This window comes from Lepisma saccharinum, chromosome 25 (assembly GCF_977018435.1).
Source record: "Lepisma saccharinum chromosome 25, izLepSacc3.1, whole genome shotgun sequence".
Classification (NCBI taxonomy): domain Eukaryota; kingdom Metazoa; phylum Arthropoda; class Insecta; order Zygentoma; family Lepismatidae; genus Lepisma; species Lepisma saccharinum.
Window position 1 is genome coordinate 6,804,092 of NC_139253.1, and position 12,760 is coordinate 6,816,851.

General features: G+C 35.8%; 1 protein-coding gene across 6 annotated transcripts in view; it reads left to right on the top strand.

Moving 5' to 3' along the window:
* The window catches only part of CROT (Carnitine O-octanoyltransferase), a 71,082-nt gene that overhangs the window by 14,922 nt on the left and 43,400 nt on the right, over nucleotides 1-12,760 (top strand). Inside the window, exons 1-3 of one of the 6 annotated variants that reach the window (XM_083111193.1) lie at nucleotides 1,486-1,766; nucleotides 3,989-4,108; nucleotides 8,020-8,271. In XM_083111193.1, coding sequence (XP_082967319.1) covers nucleotides 8,020-8,271 — 252 coding nt within the window. In that variant the 5' untranslated portion in view covers nucleotides 1,486-1,766; nucleotides 3,989-4,108. Of the gene's footprint in view, nucleotides 1-1,485; nucleotides 1,767-3,988; nucleotides 4,109-8,019; nucleotides 8,272-12,760 lie in introns of those variants that run through there. The other 5 variants (XM_083111194.1, XM_083111196.1, XM_083111195.1 and 2 more) reach the window with 5 other exon arrangements.

A 12,760-nucleotide genomic window follows, 5' to 3' on the forward strand; every position in this document is an offset into this window, starting at 1 on the left:
ACACTGTTTTTTTGCTAAAGCCCACTGGCTCTTTTTATAGTCGGGGTAAACGTCCGTGGACGTGGACCCCGTAGCGTTGGAAAATTCCACTACAACGGTCTCTTGAAAGACTGCTAGCTCCCCCAACCGGGGAGGTAAGAAACAGGGGAATCTAACATCCAGCAAAGCACAATTCAATAATATACACTTACATGCAATAATAACATAAAAGTACACTCATGGAAGCATATTACTTAACCCTACACCTTGTAGCTGGCCAGCAATCAATTATTACAATATACCAAAACCAGTAATGGTCAATCCGACCGTTACAATATATATATATAATATATTTAATTTCATTTTCCAGGGGCCACGGCTCCCCTTGGCCCCCTTCCGGACGCCCATGCTCAGATTATTATTATTATGCAATGTTTAATATTAGTTAATACCAGGGGTTTATATTCAAGGCTATCTGTGAAAACCCAAGGTTCAGAGATTTAAAATACAGAACAACAATCGATTATAAACTGTATATTAAATGGAGCTGTTTTGCATGGACGTCCGCATGATTTTCTTTCAGGGAGGCCAGCAAAGTATTTTTCCGGGGGGGGGGGACGAGACACATATTCTTCCCTAATAGTGTTGTGCCAACAAAAATTTTGCTTCACTTTGAAGTTATTATGTTTCTCAGTTCCAGCAACGCCCTTTAAATAATTAACATATATTACTGTGCAGCTCTTGAAGTGGAAAATTTTAAGTAGGGGATGTTCCTATCCTTTAACGTGGTGCCAATGAGACAGCTGGAGCTGGAGCTGGAGGGATGCTGTAACAAAAATTTTACTAGCTGGGGCTATACTTCCGCCCCTCACTTCGAGCACTGTTACTATGACATTAAATTTCATGTGTGAAATAGCCTATATAATTTTTGGATGACTTCTATTTTCCGGTGAGGGGGAGGGGAGGGTACACCAGACGTCTATGCTGGTTAGGCAAAGCTAATTAAATTGTAGGTGGCTCAGAATTCAGGTGTAAGTCTATGTAAATGTCTAGGTTGATGCAAACACCCATACAGGCCCGTAGCAGTATTTTATTTCGATGGAGGGGGGTCATCCCTTATCCGCAGCCGCCGTCAAGGCGAAAAAGTAAGAGGGTAGAAGCTCTGAGATGAATTTCTCAGTATATTACAACTTATTATGCAAGATGTTTAATCCTGCTAGGGAAGTAAAATTATTGAACACTACACTATTTAAATTAGATAGTTGTAGGATTTTGCGGCGAAGGGCTTTAGCCCCAGGTGACCCCCTGGCTACGTGCCTGCAGCCCTGCACTCATACATACATTATTTTATTACTAACGATTAGGGGCGTTATGTGCCCAACGCCTAATGCTAACTGGAGAAAAGAATCAACACTTCTGACCCAGAGCAAGGCGCTGTACCCAGTGTGTAGTGTACTGAACTGGCGTGACCTTGGCTAGCTTCGCGAGCCTCGTCTTGACCTTGGAGCATAATGAATCACCCTACAGTGTAAATACGCGAGTGTCAGTGTTCGATGTTGTATATATATAAAAAAAACAGTGCTTTCACAATTTATTCACCGAATCATTAGACATGTGATGTTTGTTTAAGATATTATAAAGGCAACACGCTATCGGGCACTTCCGATTCCAAAATGTTCAAAACTGCAGAATCACCGGCAAGCTTAAAGCGGTTTGCGTCTGTAAATAGGCCAGTTGTTTGGTGTGAAAACAGGTAATTTACTTGTTGGATGCTGAAGAATGTGAAAGTAAGTACGTACAGGCGTTCCGTTATGAACACGGTGAAACAATGTAGAGTTTAACGTTTCTGTAGCAGAATAGGTAAAGCATTGCAAAATATATATATGTAATTATTTTGAGTTTTTTCTTTACCTGTTTCGTACCACCACAGAGTACAATACAATACAATACATTTATTCATCGTTAGACATTGTACAGTGCAATAGATGTCGTCAGTTATTGGTTACATATATGTTATTGTATATATGTAAATATATAATTACATATAGAGAGAGGGATTATATGGAACTACAATATGTTATAGATACTAATAGAGTATATGCGTATATAAAGTAAGAGTATGTAGACATAGGACAATTATAGTATTAGTGACGATGAAATAATATAAATATGGCAGTGGCAATATACAGTACATAACAATAATACATATAATATATATAAAATTATTTACGTTTCTATTCTTTTATTTTCGGCATAATTTCCTACTGGCGGCTAGTTGCTTTTAATGTGCTTGTCTCATTCTTTAAAAAATTATGGACTATAAATGCGCTTTAGTGAAATACAAGGGGACAATTATACAGATAAAAGCGAATTGAAATAAGTCCGGCGTCATATTGTTCACCGGAGAGATGAACGTGAAAGGGGAAAAATGCGGCTAAATTTTTAAAAATATATATTGATTCTGTGATTTGTCAACAAGTAGTATGTCAATAAAACCTTTTATTTATGTGTACCCAAACACGATTATACCACAGAGAAATTGAGGGTATAATTTTTGTTTTAGTACACAGGAACAAAATATCATATTTCAGTAACGTTTATAGTAAACATAACAGATATAATTATTTTTATAATCGATCTTCCCGAGTGCCACAAAACATAACGTTCTATTCATTTTGTTCTTACTTTATTGCTAACAATTTTATCGTACATTCATAGTGGAGTGAAAAGCTTATTGGAAAGTCTGTAATTTTGTACAGATCTATGTGACAGTAGATCTGTTATTATAATCCACTATAATTTCAACACAATGTAGGATTATTTATAAAAAAATAATACATGTTGTTATTTGCAAGTTGATCTGATTTTTATTTTTGTTGGTTCAAAATATTGAGAGCAGAATCTTAATTTTCAAGAAAACCACGGTAATGGGCTCAACTTCTGATTGCTGGATGCAAATATCTTCATTGTAAATGTGCCTGCATGCAAACTAGGAATTGTTTTCCGTTCTAAATGCATAGCCACATGACTTTTGTGTTTCATGTACATGTTTCACAGCAAGAGACCACTTGTTGATTGCTGCATAGGAAATGGTCTAGTGCTACCATATCTTCTGGCATATTCACTTTACACAATTAAATTGAATTTTCTTTATATGCTCCATAGATTTGCATCTGCATGAAAATAGCATTCTCTTAAGTGAGTAGGTTAGGCACAGTTTGTTATGTATTTCCCCTCTTTTATGTTCTCCATTATGTGCATACAACACGTTTTATGCCTTCAAAAATCAATACATGAGTAGGTTGAGCATGCTAGATTGTATTAGTATTTCAGTAATTCCTTCCCCTTCATCATGTTTTCACACTTAAAACATACTACCTACCAGCAGCTAAAATTTATGGCAACTTCTGCAACCTACTTTTCGGTACGAAATTTCATATTTTCTCCTTCCTCTGACTTAAAACTGACAGATTACGGTATGCAAACTTCACACGCTGATTTTCAAAGTTTTAAATGCTTTCCCAATCCCCTTTTACATCTTGCACTTCAAAGACAGATCTGCAAATCTTTCACTTTTCTGATCATCATTTGTTCACAGATGAACACTTTATGGTGGTAGGAAGGTGGGGGGGGGGGGGGCTTTTCATATTATAGGTGCAGCCACAACTGTGCTGGAAATAATAATGAGATGTACACTTGCAGTGGCTAAACTTGTTTATGTGGTCAATATTTGAACCCCCTACACATACTTCTATTGTAACAGCTTGGATCTCTCACACATACAGTTTGTTTTTACTTGTGATTCTGCAAGTATACAGCATTCATTACACAATTAAACAATAATAGAAACTTAGATTGATGCTGTGAAAAGTAGGACGGTTATTCACCTTAACCGTATTGAAAAACTAGAGATCAATGAACCTGTCTGAAAGCAGCATGTTCATATTCATGATTCACTGTGTTGACTTCCTTTGTTTGAAACCAGTTCTTAATAAGATTCCTTTCCCAGTAGGTTCTCCACCTGTACTCTTCCTGAATATTGCAATCAAAAGACAATGATCTATGTCCAGTTTTAGATAGGCAGTACATCTCTCTTAGTGGTTAGAGGATCTCTTTGCATGCTGGGAAGGTAAGTGTTGAAGAAGTAAACTTAGTTTTAACATTGTGCTGTGTGGCCTGCAGCAGCAAATACTAGTAGTTGTAGCTTTGCTGTCTATGTAAGCAAGTGTTCTCATGTTACCAACCAGGTTAAATCAGCATTAGCGACCATGGTTCCCTGATGTGAGAGCAACATATGCACTCAAAATGTTGGACGCTAACGCCGATTTAACCTGGCTGGTAACCCTAGAATGTTTGTTCGTACTACAATACTCTAAATTCTAAAAACAAAGTACATCTTGCTAGAATTTCTTCTAGAGCAGGTTTTCTCAAACTCGGTACTGAAATATCATTGTGAAATTTCCTTTATCTCATTATTAAAAGGATGCATATTTTGTTTTTGACGGAAACATGAAATGTGAAATAATATGCGGTAATGTTAATTTTTCATGGTTTTGAAAGATGTGAGGTGCATTTTTCTACCATGTTTTTTTATGAAATGATGAAATGAACTGCAAAATGTGAAATTAACTCTTAAACACGAAATTTTGAGTTTGGAAAATTGATTAATTCTGCTATAAAAATTTGAGAAGCAAAAATTGGACTCCTTTACGCAGGAATAAACTTAACACTCTGTTAACTACATAAATGTGCTATTAGAAAGGAAGTGTTTATTTTGTGTAAAAAGTATAGTTTTCAAATCAGATTTGGATTTTGTGCACCACTTTAACACCAAAATGCCATTTTGTATACTGCTTTTGATCCCGAAATGTGCCCAGTTTTTGTACCGAAATCTTGATCTTTTATTCACTATAAATACAGTTCTACTCATTTTTAACACATAATTATAGTTATTTCATGTTTTAATGTTAATAAAAGAAGGCAATCTGAGTACAATATTAGTTAGTTTTAGTAAGTGTATAATCATACAATTTTAAACGTTGGCATTAAAAACTCAATAACATGCCTTATGGCCGTGTGAACCAACGCCGATTATTTCGAAGTTCAGATGAACGAGATCAATTTTAATCCACTCTAAATGAAATTGGTTTAAAGATTTGCATTGCACCAATGAAAAACGACGTTCAGGATATTCCGTTCAACTGATCCGAGATTAATTTGTAAGGCTATACCTGATTGGTTGGCTAAAACAAATGACAATCAAGAACCCCATAGAGTAATGTGATGTGTTAAAGTATCAACATGTAGGAGAAGAAAAAAATTCGGGCTGCAAACTTCTCTTAATTTGAGAGATGTACTAATCAACCGTGTCAATATGTACAAGGATTAGTGGAGTGTAAAAAAATAATAATATTAAAAAAAGAACTGATGGCACAACACAAAAGGAGAAGGAGAAAGCATGGAACCTTCTTCTACGTGACTTTAATAGCTTATGAAATGCATTCATGAGAGAACAGCATACGCTGAACCTCACCCGCTCAAATAAAGATATATTATTATTATTTCTGTTATTACTGTACTGTGGTAAGTATTTGAATTTTTCATTTCTTAATTCTTATATATTTATATTGTCGTGTCGTGTAAATAGTCAGTAACATGTATTTTCGTAAATTTATACAATCATATTTTCAACACCATGTATCAATATCATAAACATTGCTCTGTTCTAATTTACCTTACACATAATATATGACATTTATATGTGTTTTGTGTTCTGGGATAGAAAGTACTGTATTTTTAAACATTACGACTTTGCACCACAGAACCATAAATTATTATTATTTTGGCAGTTTTTAGTTTACATAGTTCTCAAATTATCAGCATTGTACGTACATCTCTAGTGTTTGCACACCCTCGATATCACTTTCCGCTCTTTTTATATTAAAAAACAACTGCCTGCAGTCGAAGCGTCAGTATCGTGAACCAGGATCACACACCAAAACGGTCGTGAATGGCCGATCAGAAGATAAACTCATTTTGATGTTCCTAGATCGCAATCAAGTGTTGAACCGTGCAATGGAATTTTTCAGTGATCCTTTCTCGATCCGAGTATAAAATTTGATCTTCGTTCGTGCACACTGCCATTAGTGGTACGGCGAAGGTATGAATTTTATTTTAGTTGTATGCCAGTCTGAAAGTTTGAGATCCCCTGTTTCAGAGCTTTCAACTGAATAATTTATGTGGTTTGTTTTTCCAGTCTTCTAGTTATTTGTGATAGAAAATGGGCCTTTGTCATGAAACTATCACAGAGATCTGAACATTAAACCACAGCAAATGACACAAAGTATCATTTGAATGCTGTAGAGGGAATTCGAAACAGATGAATTTGTTTTTTAGAATTTGGAGTATTGAATAGCCGGCTACTTCAAGTGGCTTCGCAGTTGTCCTCGTGACATTGAATCAATGCTGACATTTTGAGGCTCCCAATGGGAATTGAACCATGGACCTCTTGCACCGAAGACGAGAGTGCTAACCATTTAGCTACGTGGGAGCCCTGTTTTATCATATAGCAAATTACATTTTGAACAAAGAACCTTCAAAATGTCAGTTTTTTCTTCCAGATGTAAAATTTGGCTAATTCCATCACCTCCATTTCCGAGATCTGGCCTCTAGCCTTCGTATACTCTTTCTGCATGCAACTAGAAAGTTTGAAAGCTTTAAATATTGTACACATTTGCTGTTTATGTATTGAATTTAGAATACTCATTTATATATTTTTCATGTATATTATTTTCCAAATAGTTTATATAGCTACTGAGATTTGATTGATCTGTATAAAAATTAGAAAACAAACAGTTTTAAATACAAATAAATAACTGCCTTAAGCCTTGTACTGGAAAATGCATTCATTGTATAGTTATAAATAGCACATTGATTATTATTTTATGATAGCTAACACTTCACGAATGTCTAATTTTCATTATCATATTTGATGCAGTTGGAAGATTAACTTTTTTTTTACCTAAGCCTGGTAAATATTCTAGATGTATGAATTGTAACATTTATGGACCTACGGATATTGCCACTTCAGATGTACTTTTCCTTTTTAATTCATAATTGATTATTACATTAATACTACTAAAAATTCAGGTTTAGTGTGTAACCTTACCATATTCTTACACCATTAAGCCTTGTTTCCATGATATGAAAAACTCAATATGCTAACCAAGGCAGAAATTTATTTTATTTTAAAACATAAACTAAACATAATGTTTCAACCTTCTAGCAAGGTCTTCTTCAGACTCTGCACCAAGTACAAATGAAACAAGGTACAAAACAGGAAGATTATATATATATATATATATATATACACACACAAAAAAAATCACTCCCCTCCAGACACAAGATTATTGAAATGTTGTTTTTTCTGGAACATTCCAGCAGGTGGCCTTCACTTGTCAACTGTACTTTCACCTGACAGGCGATATAGCTAAACATTTCGTTTCATCTGGAAAGTGGTTGGACTCTTTATCTCACGCTCAAAGACACAATGAACTAGAAGGGGGGGACTGAAGATAAACAAAGAATGGAAGAAGGTGTTAGAAAGAGTGGAAAGGACAAGAGTGAAAGAGGAGAGAAGGAAGAGAAATGAAGAAAGAAAGGATAAGGAAAAAGAGCGTGAGATAAAGAGTCCAACCACTTTCCAGATGAATGTAAATGTTTAGCTATATTGCCTGTCAGATGAAAGTACAGTTGACAAGTGAAGGCCACCTGCTGGAATGTTCCAGAGAAAACAACTTTCTAATAATCTTGTGTCTGGAGGGAAGTGATTTTTGTGTATATATATCATCTTCCTGTTTTGTACTTTGTACAGAGTCTGAAGAAGACCTTGCTAGAAGGTTGAAACATTACGTTTAGTTTATGTTTTAAAATAAAATAAATTTCTGCCTTGGTCAGCATATTGAGTTTTTCATATTCTTAATGACAAATTAATATATGTGGATATTGTTTAATAAATGAACAATGTATGATCTTTTCCAGATGGCATCTTTGAATAGATTTGATGTGTTTTTGTCCAATACTGAAAAGACTTTTCAATTCGACAATGATCTGCCAAGCCTACCACTGCCTACCTTGGACAAGACACTGGAGAAGTACCTGGAGTCTGTTAAGCCATTTCTAACAGACGAGGACTTTTCTAGAACCAAAAGGATAGTGGAAAAATTTGCAAGGGGTGAAGGGAAAGAGCTTCATGCTAAGCTCTTGGAGAAGGCGAAGACTGAACGGAACTGGGTAAGTGAACTTGTGATAACTTACCAAGTTCGAATCCCTGCTTCGGCATGAGTATTCTTTGTGGGTGTTCTTTCATCAATTTCTTCATATCATTACTCATCCTCATCATTGCAATTAGCCAAAAGTGGAAGAAAAGTGATGTAAATTAACTAGGGCTGAGCCGATACCGATCCTGATACTCTTACCGATTCCAACAGATACTTGAAAATTGCAATATTTAAAATTTGTTCAGAATATTGATCAACATTGATGTGTACATTTTCTCCTCTAATTATATTCATCAATTTATCAAGAAATTTGCTTTAGAATATTCAATAATTTCATCAGAATATTAAAATAGATATTATGTAATCACGAAATATAGTTTTTCGTGCAAAATAAAAAGAAAGTTCGAATTTTTCATAATATTCAGGATAATTAGACTCCACGAAAGTGTCACGTGGCATTTTTGCGGACCTCGTGAAAGACCAAAATGCTGGAATAGCATGAATTCCAACCTATATTTTCCGATACCACTTTTATTGGCTGATACTTATACATCGGTATTGGCTCAGCCCTACAGTTAACCTTTTAAATAAAGATTACAGCAATGAATTGGGTGATTTTGCAACACAGGATATAGCTAGTTGTTGCATCGGAGGTAACGCATGACTACCACCATTGATGAAGTTGTGGAACGCACATTTGCTGTAATAGCATATTACAATGATAGTTACGTGTCCATGGAGTTTGTACTTCAGAATCAGGGGTATCTGAAACCAAAAGTCTTCCAACCACCATCCCCATGCACCAGAGCTGCCATTAAGGAATGCGAGGCCCTGTGAGATCTATATATCGAGATCTATATCCACGAGGCCTTGCTGTTATGTAATGTTAAAATATCGATAACATCCGTTTCTCGTAAAATTCTTCTCTAACGCCAACCTGGTTATTAAAATTGTGTAATTATTACTAGAGCTAGGAATTTTAGGTGCAAAAATTTGCCAATAAAGGTGCAAAAAAGGTGCCAATATTTGTACAAAAAAGGTGCTAAAATAGGTGCTAATTTTCAGATGTAAAATTTATTGTGAGCAGTGCATACATATATGATTCAACTTGTCTGGATAAACACAGAGTATTCTCTGGTTTTAAATCGTTTAATATAACTAAGCAACGAAAATTCTCTAATACATTAGAAAGCGACATAAAGGAAAACATGCTTCTTCTTACTTGCTTAGAATTAGTCATCTAGAAAACTGTTAAAATAGATAACATTCAAAATTTCTAGGTTCTTCTGAGTGAGGCTACATCTGCGGACACTAAGCATATACTTGTAAGTTGAAAAAGAACATTCAACGTCAACAGACACAAGTGGTGCGTATTTTGTTTTCAACCAGTAATCCACATCCTTGGTTGCAACTTCTTGAACATCAGTGTTTTTGGCTAAACTTTGTTCTAACTTCTCTTTCCCGACCCCTTGCAGCTCTCGTTGCACATCCATCAAAACAGCCGACTGTGCTTCCTTTTCAGGACACTGCTCTTCCAGTTTTGTGATTGCCGTAGTAAGAAAATAGAAGCCATGTCAATATAGAGTTCATCTTGCAATTCCTGTTTTTTAGCTTTTTCTACAACTGAGGAATCACTAGGCAAAGCATCTAAAAATTTCGATATTGTATGGAAATGATTGCAAATAAACACTGCAGCTTTTAACCATGTACTCCATCTAGTGAGGATGGGAGAGGGTGGTAGTGGAAGTTTCGTAATTTCTATGCACTTCTATGTGTTCTAGAAGGAGCCTTTTTCAGTATTTTCTTAATGCTAGAAACAAATTCGTTCACATATGTATATTCATCTTTAAGAGCTTCACAAACTCGATGCAAAGCATGAACAATGCAAGTCACATGTTTTAAGTTAGGATACATATTCTTCAGATTAGAAAATGCAGCTAACATGTAAGATGCTTCATCTGCAAGAACTAACCACACACTATCATATTTTACACCCTCCGGCCACAATACAAAACATGCATCATTGAAACTTTGCATTACACTTGCATTATCTCTTTTGCCGAGAAAATAAGTTTTTAAAAGCATGGGTTTCACTTGATGTTCATTGAGAGGTGCTACTAAAATGTTCAAAACGTACCTGTTTTGCCTATCTGGGGTTTCATCTAGTATGAAATAGACAGCTACTACTTGCCTGATCTGCGAGATTTTAGCTTCATAAAGAGGTTGAAGGTAAGATTTCCTTAAGGTACCCTCATCTGGAACTGACTTCGCAGTATATTTTTGCAAATATGATTTCATGACAGGATTGTTAAGTTTCGAAAGAGGTATTCCACACGCTATAAATGCCCTTGCTGTCTCACTGAAAAATTCATTTGCATTTCTGGAACTCTAAGATGCAAGCACCTCACCAACGAATTGCTGTCGCTTCCCACCTTTACCATCTCATAGTTCTTTATTCCTGACGTGCTTCCCACTTTGTAGATGCTGCACAACCCGAGTGTGTTGGTGTTTGTCATCAACAGCAATAGAAATATCACACACATCACACCTCAGAACAGATCCATCACTCTGAATGCCATCACCGCTTAACTGTTTAACAATGTCCTGCAGTTTCCCAACATTTACTTTATGTTTTGGCATGGTGAACAAGCAAATCCGATGCATCGATCAGTCGATCACAGACTGCAGTTACCTTGCTCGGTGAGATGGGAGAAGGAAACGAAAACAAAACAGCATTCCTACAACAATTCGTAAACAATACAGCATAGGACAAAAAGAGCACAACTTCTAGCAATTGTAACACGTCATTGTTGGCACTGTTTAAAGTCCGCGCGCTTACTACATTAACGTCCAAGAACTGAAGAAAGCCGATTCATTGTTGTGCGGTAAACAAGAATCGCTTGCCAAGAAGCCGTGCCTCGAATGTAGGTGGGGTTAAACAGCGTGCAAGTTGTATTTAAAAAAATGATAAAGATGCAAAAAGGGCGAAAAGGTGCAAAAGGTTCTGAGATTGTGAAAAGGTGGAAAAGGTTCTGAGTTTGTGAAAAAGGTGCAAAAAGGTGCAACCGAAACACCATGAGTAGAGTTCAATACGTGCTTATTTTGGGGATGAGTCACTTTTTTGCCCATTTTCACACAAAAAATTTAAGGTGCAGCACCTAAAATTCCTAGCTCTAATTATTACATATTGTTAAGCACGAGCGTGCGTTCGCAGTATCGCCGTTTAACACCAATAACATTTAAAATTTGGCAACCAGCTTTTCTTAATGACTTTTGCTGATTGAGACTTTGTTTTAGAAATACAAGCCCTAGAAAAGAAATATCTTATCCTTTGTGTTTGCAGCTATACTGTAAATTTACCCTTGTTGTTACCTTGTCAAGTGTATCTACATTTTTTCCGTTTATTGTGGCGAAATTTGAAATGGAAGCTGTATTTGCAAGCAGCAAGATTTTTTTTCGAAGGTCCCCTTATGGCTTTTTAAAAACATGTCCTTATTTTTAGCCTTTTGGAATCCAGATTCAAATTTACGAAATTTGCCCCGTTCCCTAGGAATTCCTATAATCGCGATTATACACATCCGCACGCACTCGGTGTCATACATGAATGACTTGAATTTTGTTGACACTTCGGCATGGTTGTAAAATCTGACAAAATCTGGAAATGTTTATTCTCTGGTAGGGTTTGAGAGGCAATAAAAATAAAGTATTCATATCTCCAGATCTGTACTTCTATTTTATCTGTGGGGGCAATATGCTGACCCAAGGTCCATTGACCTGCACACCACCAGTCTTTTGAGGTCTGTTTCTGAAGCACCTTTTTGGAAATGGACGGAGTTGTAAAGTTTGACAACGGAGGAATGGAAGACCGTGGAAGGAAACACTATACACCCCTGATTATAAATTGAAATAATCTTGTGTAATTTTTTTTGTATTAGTGTGTGATTTGTGATTTCTTTTTGTAAGATTCTAACTTCATATCTAAGTTTGAGACATAAATACTGTCGTCAAGTACAGTAAAATGCAGTATTAAAAGACTGATATTGTTTTACATGTTTCCTTCCGATGAGAAGTTGCAAAAATTTATTGAGAAGACAAATTTGACGTGGCAAATTCTAAATTTGCTGTTCATTTTTTTTACATGCGCTATTTACAATCTGAAGTGCTTGGAATATCACAAAATAAGGACTAAAGATTGACACCAATCCTGTGTTGCGAATTGCTTGGCTAAAAATCGGTAAATTACTATAAATGCAGAAAAGCTAAAATGAAAACATAATGAAAATAAATTCTTGCAAACTGAGGGTTGCTTAAATGCTGCAGTCACATTTCAGTGCATAAAAGTGAAAAACAAATTATTGATTGTGCCAGCAATGGGACTGCTCTCAGACTATATTTATTCCTACTTTTCTATTTTATGTCACTTTTCTGCCTCTTTAGTTAAATCGTAACGATGAGCATGAATGACGCTTATATAAAATTGAAGAAGGCACACTCACAAAGGA